Genomic DNA, 23,753 nt, shown 5'->3' on the forward strand with positions numbered 1-23,753 from the left:
TGCTGATAGGAAAACATGAAGAATGGGGTCCCACAAACTTGCACATCACCTCTGAAGAACTTCTTTCTAATTGCTCGTGAATGTGTAGAAATCTCGAGAGAAACTTGTACCCAGGGATACAAAGAGAACTCAAAGATGATTAACGGGACGGGATCCATGTGATTAGACAGCACAGGACCAGGTGCAACAGGAGTTCTGAGGGGAATGTGGACGCAGGGAAAAAAGCACCGAGGCGGGACTGAGGCTGTTCCATGGAACGCTAACATCGGGAGCAGGACCACACAGGCCGCGAAGGCTGCAACACACGGGCAAAACGCGCGCCTGCCCAGCCGTCGCATTCCTTGCCTTGGGAGGCAGCAGCAGCATCCGGAGGGCAGAGCGCCCGGTAACGCCGCGGCCCCAGCACCTGCGTGGGGCACAGACCCGGTGCTCAGGGAGCCCCGCGGCTGGACCCGGGGCAGCGTTGGCGTGCCTTCCAGAGACCGGTGGCAGAGAGGTCCCGGTGTCTCCGTGCCCCCGTGTGCCGGTGTCCCCCGTGTGCCAGTGTCCCCCGTGTGCCGGTGTCTCGGTGTTCCCGTGTCCCGGTGTCTCGGTGTCCCCGTGTTCCTGTATCCCGGTGTTCCCTTGTCCCGGTGTTCCCCTGTCCCCGTATCCCGGTGTCTCGGTGTCCCCGTGTCCCGGTGTCCCCATGTCCCAGTGTTCCCGGTGTCCCGGTGTTCCCGTATCCTGGTGTGCCCGGTGTGCCCGTGTCCCGGTGTCCCCGTATCCCGGTGTTCCCGTATCCTGGTGTTCCCTTGTCCCGGTGTCCCCCGTGTCCCGGTGTTCCCGTGTCCCCACATCCCGGTGTCCCGGTGTCCCGCTGTCCCCGTGTCCCGGTGTCCCCGTATCTCGGTGTTCCCGTGTCCCGGTGTCCCTGTGTCTTGGTGTCCCCGTGTTCCGGTGTCCCAGTGTCCCGGTGTTCCCGGTGTCCCTGTGTCTCGGTGTCCCGGTGTTCGCGGTGTTCCCGGTGTCCCTGTGTCCCGCTGCTCCCGGGCCGCTCCCGGCGCTCCGCCCGGGCCCGCGGCCGGCAGGGGGTGTAGGGCGGGGCCCATCGATGGGGCCGGGCGCTCTGCGCTCGGCTGCTCCGCCCTGCCGCTCGGCTCTGGATTAGCGCAACTGGCGACGTGGGACGGTTCGGCCCCGCGCCCGCCGCCGGCACCGGGAGCGGCAGCGGGAGCGGCACCGGGAGCGGCACCGGGAGCGGCACCGGGAGCGAGGGCCGGAGCGCGGCCGGGCAGCTCGCCGGCGGGACGCGGAGCCCGAGGGCGGCGGCGGCGGCGCTTTGGTGCCGCAGCCCCGTCGGCGCGACGCGGTGAGGGGCGGCGGCGCCGGGATCGCCCCGGGGGGCGGCGATGGCGCTGCGGGCGCGGGCGCTGTACGACTTCAGGTCGGAGAACCCGGGTGAGATCTCTCTGCGGGAGCATGAGGTGCTGAGCCTGTGCAGCGAGCAGGACATCGAGGGGTGGCTGGAGGGCGTCAACAGCCGCGGGGACCGCGGGCTGTTCCCGGCCTCCTACGTGCAGGTGATCCGCGCCCCCGCCGCGGAGCCGCCGCCGCCCGCCCGCTACGCGAACGTCCCCGTCGGCGGCTTCGAGCCGCTGCCGCCCCCCGTCGCCTTCAAGCCAGCGGCGCAGCAGCAGCCGCCGCCCGAGCCCTTCCCGCCGCCCTCCGCCGGGTATCCCTTCCCGCCCTACGGCGGCTCCTACCAGCCCAGCCAGGGCAGCGATGACGACTGGGACGACGACTGGGACGACAGCTCCACGGTGGCCGACGAGCCGGGCGCCCTGGGCAGCTCGTACCCCGAGTACGAGGCGGCCGCCGGCGGCGGCCCCGGGCGGTACCGCCTGTCCACCCGCTCCGAGCCGGCCCTGGGTCCCCGCGGCACGGGGCACCCTCCGGGACACCCGCACCCGCCCGGCGGCGGCGGCGCCGCCAAGAGCTCGGCCACGGTGAGCCGCAACCTCAACCGCTTCTCCACCTTCGTCAAGTCTGGCGGGGAGGCCTTCGTGCTGGGCGAGGCGTCGGGCTTCGTGAAGGACGGGGACAAACTGTGCGTGGTGCTGGGCCCCCGCGGCCCCGAGTGGCAGGAGAACCCTTACCCGTTCCAGTGCTCCATCGAGGATCCCACCAAGCAGACCAAGTTCAAGGGCATGAAGAGCTACATCGCGTACAAGCTGGTGCCCAGCCACACCGGGCAGCAGGTGCACCGCCGCTACAAACACTTTGACTGGCTCTACGGGCGCCTGGCCGAGAAGTTCCCGGTCATCTCCGTGCCCCACCTCCCAGAGAAGCAGGCCACCGGCCGCTTCGAGGAGGACTTCATTTCCAAGCGCCGCAAAGGCCTGGCCTGGTGGATGGACCACATGTGCAGCCACCCCGTGCTGGCTCAGTGCGACGCCTTCCAGCACTTTCTCACCTGTCCCAGCACGGATGAGAAGGCCTGGAAACAGGGCAAGCGCAAGGCTGAGAAGGATGAAATGGTGGGTGCCAACTTTTTTCTGACCATCAGTGTCCCCACAGGCCCTGGGGCCAGCCTGGACTTGCAAGAGGTGGAAAGCCAGGTGGATGGCTTCAAAGCCTTCACCAAGAAGATGGACGAGAGTGCCCTGCAACTTAATCACACGGCTAATGAGTTTGCTCGGAAACAAGTCACTGGTTTCAAGAAGGAATACCAGAAGGTGGGGCACTCCTTCAAGTGCCTTAGTCAGGCGTTTGAGCTGGACCAGCAGGCCTTTTCATCTGGCCTCAACCAAGCCATAGCTTTCACTGCAGAAGCCTATGATGCCATCGGGGACCTCTTTGCAGATCAGCCTCGGCAGGACCTAGATCCTGTGATGGATTTGTTAGCACTGTATCAGGGGCATTTGGCCAACTTTCCAGACATCATCCATGTCCAGAAAGGTAACACCCTTATGTATTTTCTGAAATGCTTTTAACTTTTGTGTGTCAGTCATATACAACAGATGTAGGGACCAGGGGCTGAATTTGCCCTGTGTGCGGGTTGCTGGCCTTGGGTTCAGTTTTTCTGTGTTTACTCAGGTAAACTATTGCTAAAAGTAAAAAAAAAACCACATCAGTGACAATTTTTGTCCTGTGCCAAAGGTCTAGATGGGAGTTTTGCTTGTCAGAGGTTGCTGCATTTGTCTGTGTATCTCTGAAGGAAACCACATCTACCAAGAGTGCTGATACATTAAAGATTAATGGACTTGTTTACAAACCCTGGAAATCAAGTGCTATGAAAACATCTGTTACTCAGATCTGTGTTAGTTATCTTAAATCTCTCGTCTAGTAGATGATAAATATGAAGTAATCCGAAGATGCACTCCTCTGATTGACCACTGTGTTTGAGGTGTGTGCATTTTGCAGCATCAGTTTGATGAGATGTTTAAAGCTGCTTGGGTTTCTCAGATCAGCCAAACGTTAAACTCTTGGTGTCTTTGGAAGAATAATGATCTGCCAGTGTTCCTAGGTGGAGTTGTTCAAGCTTTGCCCTTATTGTCATAGCCAGATGTTGCTCACCTCTTATCCTTTCAGCATCTTTGTAGCTGAAACATGCCTTTCAGGTTCAGATTTCTTGTTGCAAGGTGCTTTGTGGTCCAAAAGAAAGTTTTGATAGTCGTACATTCTTGACCATTGAGCATAGATGAAGTCTATTGTTCGTTCTTTTGGCAGTTTTGTTCCTTACCTGTAGTTTTCAACTCTCAGGTCAGGAGGGTGTGAGGATTTGAGCTCTAAAAGAGACCAGGAAAACATCGCATATGCTCTGCAGAAATGGGTGTCTAAGTTTCCTAAGACAACACATGAGCTTTGTTGAAAATTATTTTGGAGATTAATAAATGGTGTTCTATATCCCAAGTGAATTGTCACCTACGGTGAATCAGTCTTTTTGCCCTTACATGACGTTTCCAGGGATTTTGCATCTGGAACAGTACCTCGGGTTTGACAATAAAGGGATTGGAAAAGTTTTTTCAGAAGACCAAAAAGACAGGCTTCTGGAGGTATGCATTATTGCTGGGCACATCTGAGGAAACAGATGCTACAAAGTGCATGGTTTGCTGTTATTTAAGAAAATAAGCTTTTCCTGAAAATTGCATGCATCAGAGTCAGGTTTACATTCTGCTGTCGAGTCCTGAAAATTGTGAGTGGAAACTTAAATACTCTTAATATTATTTTGAAGAGAAAAAGGAAGCATGCAGTCTAACCTCTGAGGATTTGTTCTGCAGGGTGCTGTGTCCCAGTGTTCTGATAACAGCTTTCAAATAGTTTAGATTTGGAGAGAAGGGTCACCTTGGAAATGCCTTGTGTTTGAAAGCAGAGCATGTTAAAGTGAGTTGTCAACTAATAGGATTATCTCTAAGCTTCTGTAAAAAATAAAGGGACAGATTTTTTTATTAGGTAAAAAAAATTAGATTATATATACTATTTAAATAATACATCCTCAAGCTTTCAGGCTATATGGAATTCTTCGCTGAAGCGTTTTTGCAGATGAGACTTTGAAGAGAGGATTGGGAATAATAAGGTATGTGCTGAACCCATCCCTATTTCTTTTCTAGTTCTGTTTGAGTTTGTACTTACTGGTTAGGTCTACCTTGCTGAACTGGGGAAAGTTCATGTAAATACACTTTCACTAGAGCAGTGCATGAGCCTGACTTATGTAGAGTTGATTTGGGGCCAGAGCTGCCCTGGAGTAGCTTGAAGAAGTGTTTGACAGTCCTGCCTGCAGCTGTTAATGCTGCAGCACCTCTGGGCTAGCACTGCCTCCCACGCAGTATTAGCCATGGTACACTGGAAGATGGCATGGGCTTGAAAGGTTGGTCACTTGAGTGTCCAGCTCATGGTGGGAACAGGATTAGAGCTGGCATGTGTGTTTGTTGTTGTTGTTCCAAAACTGAGAGTCATTTTTTGCACACAGTATATTGCTGCTTTATTATTCTTTAAGGGTTACTTTTAACAAGGTACAGTTTTCAATTCCGAACTGTAAACTTCAGGTGAAAATATGAACTGTTTGGTGTTCTTAAAACATAAAAGATTTAATTAAAATTTATTGTCTGGGATGGCTGCCAGTTTTGAGAAATAATATTTTCTCAATAGGCTATACAAATATTTGTTGGTGGTAATAGATCATCTGAAAAATAGAGTTGACGTGTCTTTCTCCAAGTTGGGTTTTCTTTTCTTGTTGCAACCTCATTGAGCACTATAATGATACTAAGTGGCCTTGTAAGTAGAAGCAACAGCTTGATGGATACGTGGCCATGCTTTTAAAAAGATAGACCCAGAAGTTAGGAGTAGTGCTCCTTTTTTTTCTGTGTAGTGCAGATGTATTGTCCACTTCAGATAAAAAACAAGGTCATATCCCCCTGGACCTTAGAAGGACTGAAAAATAAAGGCAGCTGTACCCAAAACACAGCAATGTCTATGCATAGAGTATTTAACTGTGTTGTCCTCTTATGGTTTTGCTCTACTGCAGTTAGTTGAACAGCTGCTGAATGTGATTTGGAAATATGTTTTGTGGTATGGACTGAGAAGTCTGCATGTCTGGGGTTTTGTTTAAAAATTTCTGCAACTTCTGCAAAAAGAGTCACAGAGACAAAAGTTTCCCTCCATGTGGGCTTTGTTTTTTTTCCTGAGAATTATAAACCAAAGCCATGTAAGCCTTGCTGTTGCTTTGTCTGCAGGAAAATGTGTTAACTGTTGTGCTTTTAATTGCTCTGGGATTTAGTCTTTCTGCTTTCTGTGCTGAGGGCATGATACGTGATCTGATTTGTATAATTTTTATGTAAAACACATGAACATGGACTTTGGAAGTATTTTCAAACTGTTTATTGTCTTATTAATATTCTTAGTATTTTATGAAATGGGAATAGCTTCAGTAGTGTAAAAGATTCCTTTCCACTCTGCCTCTTTCATCTTGAGTACCCAGTGTTGAAGGAATTTTCTGTAGGAAAGGAAGAATTGAAGTTCCTGCTTCAGGAGAGAAGGATTTGTGGCATCCTGTGCCACATGCCAGTTGAGGATCAGCTGGTCGATGCTTTGTGAGACGCCTTATCTGGTTTCATATGTCCTTCAGTCCAGGTGTGAAGATTCACTGGATTGAGCCCTACAGCAAAGAATGTGCGAACTTGGAAACCCCACATTTCCGTCTGGAAATAACTGGGTTGAGGGCCCCACTGAGGCTGGCTCAAGTACCAAGGCAGACATCCCTTACAAACTACTTGGTGTTTTATAGGTTTTATTTGGAAAACAAAGTGATTAGGGGAGAACTGGCACCTGTATGGTAGATGATGGCAGAGCGATGTCTCAAGTTTCTAAACACCCAAATACTTGTATGCATCTAGCCCTCAAACCCCCACAGGTAAATGCTTCCAAAAGTGCTCGCATGGAAGTATTCCATTGCATACAGGTGGTTTTTTGGAATGGAAGATACAAATATGCTTGTAGTCAGTTTTCTTTAGCCTCTGACAAAACATTTGCAGAAGAGGAATATTAAGTTCTGGAGGCTCAAAAACTGAGCTGTGTTTTTTGTAATTTTCTGTTGCAGAACTGGTGTATTTTTCAAGAAATACTGGATTTAGTTGCTTTAATTTTGAGGAAAAAGACAGCTTCTCAAGTTCCTTTGCAATGACTACCTTCTTTTTTATATTGTTAAGGTCTACTAGTGGAAATTCCCTAGGCATTTTTGGTGTGATAATGTTTACATATTAATTGCTAGAATTTCACTCAAATTGATGAGATCTTCCTTCTTCAGTAATCTTCAACACAAGTGCTCACTGCAGGCCCGTTCAGGTTCAGAAAATCTGTGCACTTTTGAGAATTGCAGATAGTATGTACTGGGACTGGTGCTTGTCTGACTGTCTTGTCTACATATTTGCATAGTGAGAGTAGAGAAGTTGGGGATGTTGTGGATTTTTCTTTCAAGTTTCGTTTGAGGAATTACTATAATTGGTCTCTTGTGATTCCTGAAAGTGGAAGAAATGCTGACTAACATACTGTTTCATCTCTCTCTCCAGATGATTTCTTCTTTCCCTTAATATTATTATGTTAATGTTTAACAAGCTTCTGGTTATGATTTTGCAAACAGATCTGAGAAAGTGGTCTAAATGTTTCCTAAGATGTCGGCAGCAATTCCGTGTCCTCTGCATGTCAGGATTTAATTATTTTTTAAAATATGTGAATTACCGTTTTGCTTCTTAATCACTGTTTGTCAAAAGTAAAATAAGGCAAATAGTCTTAGTTACCTGAAGCATACTTAATTCTAGACACTGGCTTTAAAGAATGCGCTGGGTGTGCTTTTGAATATATTGCAAAACTATAGATGAAAAGTCTATCCAGCTGTAAATGCATCAAACTTTCAAGAATCAGAAAAATCTAAAGAGCACTGAAACCTGGAACTCTCTGTAACATTTCCACCTTTCACGCACATAGCTCTTCACAGGGAAGGAGTGTTACATGTGTTCATGAATAAATCAGGCTGGTTAAAAATGACACCTAAAATTTTATATCACAGTGTAAATGCAGTGCTTTTGTCTCGTGCTTGCTTCCTAATCTCTTCAGTTTGTTTTGCAGATATACTCTATTCGTCCCTGTTTCTCATTTTATTCACCTTCGGGATTTTTTTCCCCTCTCTCCCTCAGATCCGTACTCTTTGAATGAGGTTCAACCCAGGTAGCTGCTGGGTAAGAGCTGGGCATGTAATTCTACTCAGATGACCCTTACAGTAAAAAGAGATGGCCACATGCACTTAACCTGTGTAAGGACTTTTGTGGCAAAGGATGTTCTGCTCCAGGATGACCTGTATTTTCTGCCTTGTCAGCCTCCCTATAGCTATTGCAGTGATGATGTAGCATTGTCTGCTTGTTGCTGCGTCACTCAGTATTGCCTGCCAGTATTTGAAGGTAACCTCAAGGAGATGGAGATCTTTAGATAGCTAAAATGTGAGACAATCTTCACATTGAGAAACTGTATAAATTTGCAGCTCCCCTAATGTGTGTAAAATCAGAGGATAGGAGTAAGCAAGACTAAAATTGAGCAATAGCGTTACTTAAAGGAAATTAAACAGGAAGAGAAAGAAAAGGTCTTCTACGCCCTGTTCAAAAGATGCATGGGTCTTTTTAAAGTACAATTCTTTTTTCTTTCCCACTCCCCGGCAATCTCTATAGCTTTCTAAAGGAGTAAGATTCTTGCCATCAGTATAATTTTCTTTCCTGTTACCTTTTGAAACCTGATAGCCTGATATCATACACTTTCAGTGACAGAGAGATATTTCATAGCTGATAAAACACCAGTGGTTTTTTTTTTTTTTTTTTCAAAGCCAGCTGGTAGCTGAGGAAGAATGTAATTGTTCCTCCTGCGGCAGAAACTACAAGTGTTACTGCAGACTGGAATGTCTGTGTAGTCCACCCTCTTAGTTCCAACAGGCTGGAGAAGTTTTGATCAGAGTTCACACCTGCAAGTTTGACCACAGGCAGTAAAGCCTTGTCTACTGGGAAAACCCTGTGGACAACCAGGGAGTAGCAGAGCAGTGCAGACATTAAAGAATTAAAAGTTACATTGTAGGAAGAGGAAGTAATTTTGTTTCAGAAACTATGTGACACTTTTTGAACTTGAAATATATGAAGAATCTAGATAGTTTCTTGATCAGGCAATGCCTGGTCTGTCTGAAAGGGCTTACATCCAAACAGGGGAAACAAGAATTGGTAGATTTATTCCATCCAAACAGGAAAGAGAGAAATTGGTAGAATGAAAACAGAAAGAATGTCCCAGAGCTCTTCCATTTCTTTGTTAGCACATTATCAAACACAAACAAGCTGTGTCTTTTTTATTTTGGAAGTCACCTTTGAAACAGGAATGTATTTCAGCCTTTCCAGCGTCTTTCCATGACTTCATTGTTAGACTTTGTTTGAACAGTTAAAATGCCAAGTTAATGTGTGCAGACTGTATAAACTTATCCAGCTGGTACCTTGCGTATTTCAAATTAGTTGGTTCAAATAGCACAAAATTTGAAAATTCTAAGTAAAAAAAAAAATTACATTTGGCTGAACCCCCAAAACATGAGTCTTATCAGCAGACTGAGCAAATAAACGGCACATCCTTTCTGTGCAGTCTATTTTGTTTCTTTCTTGAAGGCTGTGAGGGCTTAAATAAAATGAAAAAAAAAAAAAATTAAACCATCTGTTCCGTTCTTGCCAGTGACTTGGGGCTGTTATTGTAGCAGAGCAGGAAGAAGTGTGATGTTTTCAGTCTTTGTTTTAAGTAAGTTCTGGGTGGATAACTTCTGTCAGTGTAATGAACTGAACTGCCCTTTTTATGCCTACATGCACTTCATTCATTAACAATGTGAAAAGCAGATTCATCCTGTGATTTAGAGTTTACATTGCTCTTTGTCCCATGGTAAAAAGCATCTTAGTATTCCAGTTGCTTTAGATCCTTCCCCTGTACTCTGGTTGGTGAGGCCACACCTTGAGTGTTGTGTTCAGTTCTGGGCCCCTCAGTTCAGGAAAGATACTGAGGAGCTGAAGCGGGTCCAGAGAAGAGCAACAAGGCTGGTGAAAGGACTGGAGCACAAGTCCTGTGGGGAGAGGCTGAGGGAGCTGGGGTTGTTTAGCCTGGAGAAGAGGAGGCTCAGAGGTGACCTCATCACTGTCTAGAACTACCTAAAGGGAAGTTCTAGCCAGGTGGGGGCTGGTCTCTTCTCCCAGGCACTCAGCAATAGGACAAGGGGGCACGGGCTTAAGCTCTGCCAGGGGAAATTTAAGCTGGATATCAGAAAAAAACTCTTTCCAGAGAGAGTAATCAGGCATTGGAATGGCTTGCCCAGAGAGATGGTGGATTCACCATCCCTGAAGGTTTTTAAACTGAGATTGGATGTGGCGCTGAGTGCCATGATTTACTAAATGGACTGGAGCTGGACCAAGGGTTGGACCTGATGATCTCAGAGGTCTTTTCCAACCCAATTGATTCTGTGACTCTATTCTATGATTTTGAATCTTTATGTGTGTGAATAGCTGTGCTGGCTAACTGGCAGTATACTGAAGAAGCATGTCTCTTACATAATATGAATATAGAATTATATTATTACAATGTTTATATGGTCTGCTTTTGTATTATATAACATTTTTAATTGGTTACATTAATGGTGGTTTACCTTGAATATTTTTTATGCAACAAGAATTGTACTTCTTTGTGTCCTTACACAGAAATTGCAGCATTCAGATTTATCAGAGAGAGCAGTTAATTAAAGGGTAATTGAAAAAAAGTGAACCAGTACCTGCATTTCATTTGGATCTGGACTCTTTTTCTATGAGTCTATGTTAAACTGTCTATGCAAGTTGTATTTCCTCATCCTAGGACAGTGGTGGAACTAAGTAGATAATTACGGAGAAGTAAAGACCATAAATTGTGCTTGTTCTTTGCTTCCCTTGTAGCCTTATCAGTGAAGGCATCCAAACACAGGTGTTTTGTTGTGCCCCGATAGAGAAGTGATGTAATAGTCAGTGGAACTTATATTTGTACTTGCTTCTCTCAGTAATGGTATATGGAATTTTGATATGCAGTGTTACCTGTCTTCCCCATTCACCCACATCCTATGAGTCTTAATACTGAAAGAGGTCACCAGTTAATATAATGATGCTTACAGACATTTTGGAGAGGAGACATTTCTACTCTTTTTTTTTTTTTTACCAGTTCTACTGAAAATTCATTTCTATCATGCATGCATAGCATCATTTCTGATGGTTGTTGTCTTGAAGTCATCATTATGAACAGGGCATTTACAAAAGCTATTAAGTCTGTACCATCTTTCTAGCAAAAAAATGCCTGTTCTTAGCAGCCTAACTGGGCCAAACTGGTGTTCAGAAGCTATTACAACTGAACTGTAATAGAGCAGTTCCTATTCTGGAAAAGAGATTTATGTGTTAAAATCTTGTTTGATGCCCCATTTAGATGTAAACTAGTACTAAAAAAATGACTGAAAGGTTTCATCTTGGTATTTCTGCAAATTTCAATTGCTTAAATTTTCGAGTGTGTTCCTGAAGAACATGACTTGCTTTCTAATGGACAAATGTACTGCATTTCGAGTCAGCAGCCTCGGTTATGTTTCACTCTTTTCTGTATCCCCAGTCTGCACTGTTAGCTGAAGCCACACCAAAGAAAAAGTCCTTAAATGATACATGAGAGTGCCTTAGCACTGGGCAAAACCAGCATTAGTTAGTGCTTGCCTCTCAGGCTGTGGTGCAAAACGCTACCTTTGTGATAGCAGACACCAATATACATAGTTTAAATGGATTTTAAGGTCAAATTATTCCTGGTGGGCCTCCTTTCAGGCATCAATGTAGGTACTTTTAAAGTCAAAACTAGTCATGAACACAGCTTAAACATGTTTTACTGGCTAAAATAAGGTCATTTGTTTGCTTAAAACACTGCTGGTGTACAATACATCAAAAGATAACAGTTTTAAATCACTGCATTCAAAATTTGACTGGAAAATGTGCATCTTATTTTGCACATTTTTTTATGTGTGGTTACCCTAACGCTGGGGTTTTCTTTTAATTTTGTGAATGCATTATGTGGTGCAGTAGATGCAATAAACTGGTAATTCTGTAATGTTTCTTTCGTTTATTTTACCATCATGCTCTCATCTGTCTCCTGTTATCAACTGTTCCAAAGGCAAATTGGCATGTTCTCATATAACAGTGTGGCATAGCACGGCCCAGCAAAATATTTATACAGGAGGTGCTGCACACCAAAGCTTGTAGATTCCTCTGAGGGACTCTGGAACTGAAATGTGCATTGATGGTGTGGTAACTTCAGTATGTTTTCAGTAGTGTGATCATTTTGGAGTCTCTGACCATGCACTGGTACGATTACAGTCCTTTGAATAAATAAATTCACCGTCTATGTTCTTCCTATTTGTGTGTACACTAACTGGCAGATGTAGGCTCAATGAGTCTAATCAGGCCTTAACAATCACATTATTTAAAATTTTTAAAAATACTAGTTAGACATTTAGTGTCCATTAGACCTGGTGATTCTGTAAAATTGACATTTGACACTGTGCATTCTAACACCATTGTTGATCAGTTATATATTAATTGAATCCATTTATATGTTAAGACCATCACATGAGGTTACAGTTAATTAAGTATCTGAAAACTCTAGAAAGGATTGTTTTATTTTTATATGATCTCTGAATTGTGTAGATTAAAAAGTGACTTCATTTTGAACTGAAGAATGCATCTTTGAGTTTCAGCTTTCAATGAGCTTTGCAGGAGGGTAACTGGAAGAACAACTAATTCTGTCTGATGTTAATAATCCTGCAGTCAGTCACTGTTAACCTAGATGTCAGCACAGTACTGTAATTTATGAGCCTCAACTTACAGGATGTTATTCTGGGCCTTTTTTTTTTTTTTTTTTTAGCAATGGGCAACAATAAAATAAAGCTCAGTTTTTAATCTGTTGTTGGACTGCAAATTCTAAAAGCATTATAGCCATTTTAATGTATCTACAAAACCCCCTGTAATACTGAAATAATTGGAGTTTGATGTGTTTGATTTCATATTTCTAACATTTCGCTATGGAAAAGAGAACGTTGTTAAAGCAGTTTTGCACCCTTAAGGAGAAGAATAGCATTTGTGAATTTGAAAGACTGGGTTTGAAATCTCCGTTGTGTTGGCACCCACCGAAAGAGCAAGTGGCTTCAGATTTTTGCTTTTGATGTTGAAAATCACTTGCTTTTTTAAGTGTAAAACTCTAAAACCAGATTTTAAAGGAGCAACTAATTCCAGCATCAGTTGCTGTAATGGTGCTTTTTTCCTGTGACATTTCTTTTATGCAGTTCAGTAAAGGTCTTCTGTTTTTAATTTCAGGCAAGTTCCTATTATGCTTCTTTCCATTATAAATCTTGGCCAGAAAATGTAAAAAATTTGCAGAATCTTAGTGTAGGCTTCTTTTGTTAATCAGTGCTCTGAACATTCTTAAGAAAATAATCTGTCAGTGTAGCAAAATCCCTGTTCTGTTACACGCTATTTCACTTTGAATTGAGAGGGGGAAGTTTAAGGGCTTTTTCTGGAGTAGGATTTGACATTATGTATCACCTCATGCAATGCTTCTGCAGCTTCCCTTGTGATGGAACTTGTGGCCTGAGCTGGATGGCATAGCTGGGCCATTGATAAAACTAAGCCTTCATCTCTCTCCTCTCCAGACCCATTGCATTTTTTTATTAGAATAGTCATTTGAGACATCTTGTAACAACATCTTTGCTAGATCTGGGATAAGAGAGACAACCATGTAGACCAACTTGTTCTGGCAGCTGTATGTTGTTTCCATGCATGTGACCTTCCCAGGGTTTGCTTTTTCAAATCTTTAGGCAAAGACCTGTAGTTAAATAGTGTTACCATTATGTAAGTAAAAACAATTTCTACTTACATTAAATGGTTTTGCAGCCTTTTATGAAAGCAGCGTCATGAATATGTTTTTTTCCCTTCCCATTAGAATCACAGAATCACAGACTATTCTGAGTTGGAAGGGACCCACAAGGATCATCGAGTCCAACTCTTAAGTCAATGGCCCACATAGGGGATTGAACCCATGACCTTGGCATTATTACAGATGGTGTTCAGGTTAGAACAGTGTCTTGTAATAAAACTAAAGCAAACAGAGTTGGCAGACAAGTTTAAAGCTCTCCATTAGCTTTGAAGGACACAGCACGCATACCATTAAACCAGTTAATATGATGGATAACTTAATGGTGTGGAAATGTAAGTTGTTCTACTTCCTGGTAAGTGATTGTAGCTTACTGGTAGTAGAAAATGAAACATTGTTGCCAGGTTATTTTACATGCACAAGATTACTGAAGCACAACCACTGATTTTCTTTGTCAAACTCAGGTGTTTCTTAAAAGATCACAGTGTTTTCTGACCCCAACTGCCCTGCCCTGTGAGGGAACCATCTCTGCTTTGGTCTGCTCGCTGTCACACCAAGTGTGGTTGTCCTCTTAGCTGCTCTTTGACTCCTGATCGATGTGCTGGCAGGCAGGGCAGGCCTGCCTTCTCTGCTGAGACTGAGGAGCTGGGTGAATAGCAGTCTTGATTGCAGACCTTTGCCTTCTGGTTACATAGCAGGCGGCAACTTGGACTTGTGTCATGTCCACAGCAAGCAAGAATGAAGCAGTGTGGGTCTGTGTGCTGGCAGGGTGCTCGTGCCATGCAGGCAGAGCGCTTGGGGACACGTATAGGTCAGTGTGGGTTTCCAGGACTACACGTGTACGTCCTGTGTGGACGAACAGTGAGTGCGTGGATCCAAATCCACCCCTAGCTGACTCTCAACCACAAATCTCAAAGTATTTACTACTGTAATAAAACTGCAGGTGATGTGCAAATATATTATTTGACTCAAACCTGAATTCTTTTAGGTTCAGGATTTTATTTCTTTTTCTGATGTATGTAACTCTTCCTAACTCTTGCAACTTCATGCTTCCATGAGCAGCTTTCTGACTCAGTAAATTTCTTTTTTTCCTCATATCTCCTCAATACCCATTTAAGTTGCTGTTTGTATAGTATGTTTTATGCTTGAAAGTATTTATTTCTGTTAGGAACTCTACATTGTCTGTGTTTTCTTGGCTGCTAGCACAATACATTAGCACAAATTTTGCTAGCACAAATGTCCCTTGTTAAATATATCACCTTGTGTTGTCTAAGCTCATACTTCAAAACAAGCACTGAAATGTGAATTCCTTTTAAGCCCTTAGCTGCATTCAGTGAGCATCACCATCTCTTAAACATAAGGCTTTGGGCAGTGAAAAACAATTCACATATGCTTTTCCCCACCTTTAAGAGCAGAAATAGATGTAGGACAGCTTTTTGTAGCGTCTTTGATCCAGGCCCTCTTACCTGGTTGAAAATTAGTCCTGATGACTGGAACATGACTCCCGACAGAAGGTCTTTTCCTTAGACCAGAAGTTTCAAAAGCGCAGGCAAGACTTTACACAGTCTGTATATCTGGATCTGAAAAAAATCCCCAGAATTTATTTTTGTGTATTCCATCCCTCTGGGAACAGTGCATTTGTGAATATTTATCCCAGACATGTACTCAGCAGGAGGCTTCCCTGAGCTAATACACATTAGAGGTGGCTCTGTCTGCTTCTTTTTCCTAAAATGTGTTTTAGCCTTTTCTGTGCTTGCCATAATTCTTCGGGGTTTTTTGACCAAAAAAAAAAAAAGAAAAAGAGACATCTTACCTTTTTCAATTGTCCAAACCAATACTAGTTACTCACGTAATTGAAATCAGAAACCAGAAGTTTCTACAGGTGTTCTTTTAGAGTGGGGGACCAGTGAGGGTGGCAGAGAGAGCTTTGAGGTGCTGAACCAGATGCTGCGTGTGATCGAGTGATTAGTGAGGGTGGAGGTGGTGGGGTTTATGGTGGGCAGCAGCTTAGGAGTCATGAGCTGGGAGTCATTAGAGGTGAACAGCCCCTACTGAGTCATCTCTGCACAATTCCCTTCTTGTCAAGAGGGATGCACACAAGGAGCATCCTGTCCCAAATTCCCTCACCCTTCTTCACCTCCCACTCCCCCTTGGAAACATGCATGAATCATTGAACCCTCAGCTTAGAGTTTTGTTAACATAGATTAAAATACAGGAAAAGTAAATTATGGAGACGTGTTTGGAGAAAATTTGGGTGTGTTTTGTTAGTAAAGCTGTTTGCAAAGCCATGCAAATTAATATCACTTTTTTTCCTAAGATTTGCTAAACCAAGTCTTGCAAACTTCAGTAGATGCTGACCAACTGAAAAGTTACATTTGAAAGCAAATTATTATTTGCTTCTTAAGATAAAGCACATAGATGCTTTTCTTCTGAGTGTTTAGGGAGGATTCTTTGATTGTCCTAAAATAAGCTACAATTTTCCCTCTATTAATTGTTTTACTAATAATTCAACACTTTGTTTGAAAGCATTTCGAAAAAAAAACAAGCAAGTTTATGCTTAAGTACATGTATCAGCTTAGTCATACGTTGCTGATGTCTGGTTGTAATCTGTCCAGATTTTAAAGGACATTGCACTACAGGGCCAGTATGAATCCATATGCATTAAAGGAGTGCTGTTCATGACTGTAACTTTTCCCATTGACTCCTTCCCTAATTATAAAACTTACCTTTTTTAACAGCAAAACAAATGCATTCTATATCTAGTCTGGAGAGATTTAGTTTTTGGTGATGTATGATTTTTACTGATGTAAAATAATTGGGAGATTACACATGCTCCAGAACTGAATTATGCTTTCAGGTGATGATGCTGTGAATTTCAGTATTTTTCTTCCAGTTTGGTCATTCCAGAAATAACATCTAAAGCTGTTTCCCACATCACAACTGGAAAGTTGTCATGTTTATTAACTAGCTCCATCTGGCTTCCAGTAAGTCCCAAATTTCAGTTTTTCACAGCTGTGCATGAATTCCTGTCGTGCCCACAGAGCACAGAAGAATTTTTTGCTAAGCCTGGTTAAGTTTGTTAAAAGAAGCATTCTTTTTGCAGAAGGGATTAAATTTTTTTCAGATCATGGCCTAACAGATTCCTCGCTCCTGAGAGGACAAAATACAGATCTTCTGGCACGGCACCACTGCATATGGAAAGTTTTTCGGTGATGCTTTTTGGGCCAGGCTGAAGATGATGAAGTCACTCAGCTGAAGCAGCCAGTGCCAAACTTTCAGCCACCATACTGGCATGCCAGGGGCGCCAGGAAGGTGTGGAACCTGCCACCACCTTGCAGCCTCCAGAGACAGACATTGCCCTCGGCCTTCAGTCAGTTCTCTGGCACACCACGTTCAGCATGTGGCCTCTGTCACTCAAATATGCGATGCAGCCTATGGTCTGTGCTTATCTTATTAAAAACCTCCCTGCCACAGGTCAAAATGAAAAGGAAAATCGTTCATATGGCCTTTCTGCCATAGGGGAATTTGTTATGCTCACAACGGAGCAATTAAAAGCATTCTACCCCTCTCCCCCTCTCCCTCAGCAGTGAAGAAGTTGTTGTTAGAAGTTGAATGGAGAAAAGCAATGCAGGCTTCTGTGATTTTCGGCATTCCACATTTTATTATGTATGTATGTATGGCCAAACTTCATGAACGCAGATTTGAGAAGAGCTCTCCCCACGTAGGTGTGCCCTTCCAGCCTGTGCAGTGGATTTTTTTTTTTTTTGATAATTATAATGTAAGACAAAAAGGGTGATTCTGTGGCATAAAGGAGAGCACTCTGGACTCTGAATCCCAAGGATCTGAGTTCCAGTCTCAGTGGGGACCATCCCCTAGCAGTTCAATGGCTCCCTGCCATCCCATCCTGTCAGATCTCGGTTGCTCAGCAGGGTCAGCCCCAGTTAGTACCGGGTGCTGTGACAGTCCCAAGGACTTCCCTGTCACTGTCCAAGCTCGCTCGGCTGTGGCAGATGGACCTCAGGACTTAAACGGCGGGGCCAGTTCTGCACATGCTGTGCCTCACCTAAAAAATCCGCTGCACAGGCTGGAAGGGCACACCCACATGGGGAGAGCCCTTCCCAAATCTGCCTTCGACAAGTCTGGCCATACACATAATGCAAGATGTAACTCCCATTCAGTTTCACAAATGCAACAACCCTTTTTTACCTAAGGCTGTGAAATCATCTGTTATTTTAACTTACTTCTGGTAAGAGTGTACCATAACTCTCCATTCTGCGTGTCTGCCTGCTGAGAGGTTGAAGCTGAGGAGGGAATGAGCCACAGCAGCCAGGGGAATGTGAGGAGCACCTGAACGAAGTGTAACAAGCAACAGTGCTCCTCAGCCAACTCCCACCCTGCTGTGTGTGCAGCAAACCCAGACCCATCCATGCACAGACAGTAATGCTCTGGATCTGAATTGCAGGGATGTGTCAGGGTGCTGGCAGGGGGCACTTTCAAAATGATTTTCGAACAGGCAGAGGAAGACAAGGACAGAAGTTATCATTACTGCTCACGGACTGTGTTTTCACTGTTCAATTGAGTTTGCCATGTGTGAGTTCAGGCTGAAAAGAGGACAAACCTGCTCCCTCAGCAGACAGAGTGGAGGTTGTCCCTCTGGAATTTATAGGCAGAGAGGTTTCTCTGTTAGCTTACTAGCAAGTGTCTCTCCAGAGGGTACAGAAGAGCACTTCTTCAAAGCAAGAAGGGAGCCCTGTCCATGGACTGTAGTCACATGCAAGAAGTGTAACTGAAAAGAGAGTTAAGAAATTACAACTACATGGAAGAACAAGCATCTAGTGAGAAGATAACAGCTGTACTGCTCTGATTTGTTTTAGTTATATAAATAAAATGTGTATGTAATCTTTAAGGCAAATAAGTTGCTCTGTGGGAAATTGAGTACAAGAATATGAATGTCTTAAGACATATCTTGATATTCTGTCATTTTATGAGTCTGCTTTGGGTAGATCTGTTTTGGGTGATACTTTGCTTTTATAGTATGTGCTTTAATTAGCTGTTTGGAGAAGGAGGACTGTCAGTTCCTTAAATCTGTTTTTCTCTGCTAGCTTTTGCAACACTGTGTAGGTCTACCTGGGCATCTCTGACTTTGAAATAAACTTTTAGATTCTCTAGTAGTCAATAATTCATTTTAGAGTATCTGTAGTGAACAACCTTCAATGTGTATTGTCAGATTCTATGTATTAAGATCTGCTTTTGACATTTCACAAAGTTTAGGAAAAGTGGTATTTCACAAAGTCCGGTTTCTTAATGAGGTTATTTTTCTGGGTTTTATTTGGGCTTAAATTGATCTGATGAGTTTTCTGTTGCTTTCACTTATATTTCACTGGTATATTTAGAAATTATTCTCTGAAGGACACTATCTGATTTTTAAGGTTGTAAAATAGGTGTGTTTTACTAACTTTCACAGGCTTGAGCCTTAAAACCTGTTGTATTTTATTTTTTAAACATGATTCGCTGGTCTGTGATTTTTCTTACATGGAAAAGTTTTATTTTATTCCTTTTCATTCATACATATGTACACATTGAGAGTAAGCCTTATACAAATCCTTGTTATTATTAAATTACTTGTTAAAGTTTAGTTGAGTCTATGTGGTTCTCACAGTTCAACTATTTCATTTTGTTCTTTACACAGGAGCCCTTACCAAAGTAAAGGAGAGTAAGCGGCATGTGGAAGAGGGGAAGATGGAGCTCCAAAAAGCTGAGGGCATTCAAGAACGGTGTAACATTATTTCTTTTGCAACCCTCGCAGAAATTAATCATTTCCACAAAATTCGCGTGAGGGACTTTAAATCACAGATGCAGCATTTCTTGCAACAGCAAATACTCTTTTTTCAAAAAGTGACACAAAAGCTAGAAGAAGCTCTTCATAAGTATGACAGTGTTTAGTTTTAGTCTCTGATTTGTGTACTTCCCTGGGCATGGACATGATCCAGGCAGCAGAGCAGACGCTGCTGAAGAGCTGTTGCCAGTGGTAGATGGCGGTACAAGGATGGGTTTGTGTTCATCTGGAACCCGGTTTACTCTGCGATTATTTAGAAATGGAAACAGTTATAGGGCTATGTAGTAGAAACAGTACCACGCATTGTAACTAAGTTATACTGTGTATGCCTACACTACCATTGTAACTTCTTTTGAATAATAAGTATACTATTTGCCTTATTGCTATTTGAAATATGGTATTTTAGTGCATACTTTGTAGACCTCAAAACCCTTTGGGTCTTTGAGGAAGTCGGCTAGATAAAAGCCTGCTTCAGATGCCTTTTTACTTTCCTAGATTTGGATTTCCTAAATTCAAACAATTCTCTGTTTACAGACTCCTACTAGAGCAGCTATGTAATTCTGTGCCTTTAGACTCTATTTTTCCTTTTCTAGTAAGTCACATTTTTATGATCAAGTGAATGAAGGGTTGATGCCTATGACAGGAACTGATTATGAAACCTCACACTGACTGGAAAAAAATCAGCTGCCATCCAGTTTGCATAGCAAGTACTGTCTTATGACAAGTGTTGGCTCAAAAGGGAGAACTTACATTTATTCACATTTTCCCTGAAAATGGAGACTACTTGTTACATGTACTAGGATGTTAAGCACATATACAGCATTACTGTGAGTGAAAATTTGAAGAGCTAGCTTAATAAAAATTACATATATTAAGGGGATATTATTGCAGGCTATGTGGCTGCAACATTTTTTTAAGTTTTAAGTGATTTGCTCATTGTTCAGTTGCTGATCAGTTTAACTTCAGACTTGCATCTACATTGCCAGCTGTCTGAGTTGAAACTCCACTGTGATTTGTTAGTTTACTAAGTTAGAAGTTTTCAGGGATGTTCAGTAACATAAATGATCTGAAATAAGACTTGGCTGAACTGACTTGGAAACAGGTGGCATTTTTATGTTTGTAACACTCAAAAATTAACAATTGTCTTAATTTTTGTATAAATATTTTGACAAGCAGGGTGCATTTATATATATATGTAAACACTATCTTTTAAAGAGTTTTATGGCTTATTTTGCTTGAATTAAGTCTGAAGTTTGTATTTCTTACCTATTGGTTTCCTTCTTAAAGGTCAGTATGAAAGGAGTTTTTTATTTATCCTATCTTCTTTCTCCTAAACAAAAATAACAAAATGTTTCAAGGAAGCAAAATGTTTACTTTTTTGTTTTAAATTGATTTAATCAAAGATGGCTTAAACAAATGAAAGCCTGGAAAAGGAAATAAAGCAACAGTTACATTTAAGCACAAATCATTCCTCACCTATGCAGCAGAAATGGGCAGATCTTTCACTCAATCATGTGAGTTTCCGTAGTTTAACCCCATACCTCTGTTTCAGAGGAACAGATCTAAGAATGTAGTTTTGGTTCTCAGATTCATCCACAAATGTTTGCAGATGGCTCTTTTGTGGAAGTTGTGTTTGGCAGTGCTTGTAGTACATACAGAAAGCAGTAAAATACAGAATAATGAGGAGGGGGAAAGTCAGTATTTGTAAAAGAAAGGACAATCAGTGAGGAAAGATTCCATTTCCAGCCTATTGAAACAGTGCTGCAAACAAGGTTGACCATAAAATAAGGACCATAGTCATAGGGCTAACTTGCTCTTTACCTTCCTCATGGTATCTCATTCTACACTGAAAACTCACCACTTCCCCTAACAGCTGTTCCCAGCAGAACTCCTGCTTCCCCCCCCATATGTTGTTCAGTTATATGACATGGTGGTGAGCTATGTTTGAGTTGAGTTGCACAGCTTATGTTTGCTTAAGCCAGACATTAAATGTTTTTACAGTAATTAGATCAGATTACAATCAGATTGATTCTAAAGGAGGTATTGAGACCTGCTCACAAATTGATCTTGGTTCAGTTGAAGTATTTTAGGTGGTTAGTATTAATGACATGTACATGTCCAGGAGAAAATTAAGCTGTGATATGTATTCATACAACATTATCAGACAGGTACAGTTTTCCCTAATAAACTGTCATGGCCTTCACCTTCCTTTCTCGTTTGTGAATTTTTTGAGCAGAGTAAAAGTGGTTAAATTTGGTGTATCCTGGATCGGAATTGTTGCGGAATTCAGAAAGGTTCAGATCTATACCAATATTATCATCGTCCTCTTTTCCTTACTCATTTTAGAGTTGAGTTAAACTGACTGATAGGTGGGGTACAAAGGGATATAGTAAATGAGATTACATCAGGCTGGCAACCAGCCACCAGTGTGGTTCCATAGGGCTCCGTCATAGGCCCAGGTCTCTTCAGTGTCTTCATAAACCACCTGGACTCAGGAGTCAAAGGAATACTAAGTAAGTTTGACTGTGATACTCAATTGGGAGTAGCTGTTGACTCCCTTAAAGGAAGAGGAGCCCCACGGAAAGCCATGGATGAATCAGAGAGAGGGTCAATCACCAACCACGTGAAGTTCAACAAAGGAAACTGCCAGATCATGCACCTGGGATGGGGCAACCCTGGTTGTGCGATTAGACTGGGGAATGAGAGGCTGGAGAGCAGTGCTGTGGAAAGGGACCTGGAGGTCTGGTGGATGGCAAGTTGAATATGAGTTAGCAGTGCCCTGGTAGCCTGGAAGGCCAACAATGTCCTGGGGCCATCAGACACAACATCACCAGCCTGTCAAGGGAGGGGATTGTCCCGCTCTGCTCTGCAATGGAGCGGCCTCACCTGGAATATTCTGTGCAGTTTTGGGCACCACAATATAAGATATGAAGCTGTTAGAGAGTATGGAAAGGAGGGCATCGAAGATGGTGAAGGGCCTTGAGAGGAAGCCGTATGAGGAGTGGCTGAGGGCACTTGGCCTGTTCAGCCTGGAGAAGAGATTGAGGGGAGACCTCATTGCAGTTGCAACTTCTTTGTGAGGGGAAGAGGAGGGACAGGCACTGATCTCTTCACTCTTGTGACCAGTGACAGGACCCAAGGGAATGGCATGAAGCTGAATCAGCGGAGATTTAAGTTAGGTATTAGCAAAAGGTTTTTCATATAAAAAGCACTGGAACAGGCTCCCCAGGAAAGCGGTCACAGCACAAAGCCTGTTTGAGTTCAAGAACAATGCTCTTGAACATATGCTGTGATTCTTGGGGTGTCCTGGGCACGACCAGGAAGTGGAGTCAAAGATCCTGTTGGGTCCCTTCCAACTCAGCATATTCAATGATTTTATGATGTAGGGAGCTGAATTCCATTAAAGCTTACTGTGGTATATAAGAACTACAGTCTTCATTTTATTTGGAACAGGTATGACATTGACCCCTGGTGACTGACTGATTGACTATGGAGTGGTGTAGTCTGAGATCCAAATGTACTGTACAGTTATAGGAAGGATATTTTGTGGGACTTTGGAAGCACCAAAGGAAATCTAACAGAATTTAAATAAATAAATACGGGAGAAAGCATACTTGCTCTGTAGCATAATGTTAAATGCCATTGTTGTGTCCAATTCATGTAATTTGTTTTTGATGCTTCACAATTTTTGCATTGATAATTTGTGAGTACCCAGTATACTTGTTGTGGGTTGGAGAGATTGAATTGATAGATGCAGGAAGATCCACTGAGGTATTGGTTTCTGTTAAAGGGCTGTGGAATGTACCCATCAGAGGAATGTATGAGAATCACCAGCGAGTGAAGTATGAATAATGTTTCTGTTCAAATTGTAGGGTTTATATGTTTATATTTACAAATTAGCAATATGCTAAAGTGATTAGATCAGTTCGATTCCTAGCCCTTTTGTTTTGTTATACTTGCAGAAGACAGTGTCCTCTATTTATAATTTGTGCATGTTTTCTACATTCTCTCTGCCTGTTTCAGGGTCCAGTTGTATGGCACACTTGATTTAGAAGTGTTTTAAGACCCAACTTACAGAGATCTATAGATGAATTTTGTGGTGATCAAACATTCAAGACAAGCACCAACAAAACCTGAAGGGAAAAAAAAGGAAGAATATGTTGTGAATAAAATTGGTATGTTTTTAGAAAATATTAATCAGCTGCCTACACTGAAAATACCTGCATTGCTTTGTGAGATACAGATACCTTTTGGTGAATTATAAGAGCCTGTTTGCAGTATCTTATTATTTTGCCAGACTTACTATTTCCACTAACATCTTCCATGCTGGTTGTCTACTCCAGCCTGAATTCTTGTAGGAAGCTTGAATGAAAATTATTCAACTACTTCTTAGAAGGAAATTATAAAAGAGGGATTTTTTCTTCTTAAATTTTCTAAACAATTTGGCTGGAAATCTTTAGTT

The 23,753-nt window shown here is 42.8% G+C and overlaps 1 protein-coding gene across 3 annotated transcripts in view; it reads left to right on the forward strand.

The window, feature by feature from the left end:
* The first annotated feature begins 1,185 nt into the window (after positions 1 to 1,185).
* The window catches only part of SNX18 (sorting nexin 18), a 258,941-nt gene continuing 236,373 nt past the window's right edge, over positions 1,186 to 23,753 (forward strand). For 2 of the 3 annotated variants that reach the window (XM_071581000.1, XM_071581002.1), the window contains exon 1: positions 1,186 to 2,940. In XM_071581000.1, coding sequence (XP_071437101.1) covers positions 1,392 to 2,940 — 1,549 coding nt within the window. In that variant the 5' untranslated portion in view covers positions 1,186 to 1,391. Of the gene's footprint in view, positions 2,941 to 19,144; positions 21,495 to 23,753 lie in introns of those variants that run through there. The other variant, XM_071581001.1, reaches the window with a different exon arrangement.

Source organism: Pithys albifrons, chromosome Z, assembly GCF_047495875.1.
Source record: "Pithys albifrons albifrons isolate INPA30051 chromosome Z, PitAlb_v1, whole genome shotgun sequence".
In the NCBI taxonomy this organism is placed as follows: Eukaryota; Metazoa; Chordata; class Aves; order Passeriformes; family Thamnophilidae; genus Pithys; species Pithys albifrons.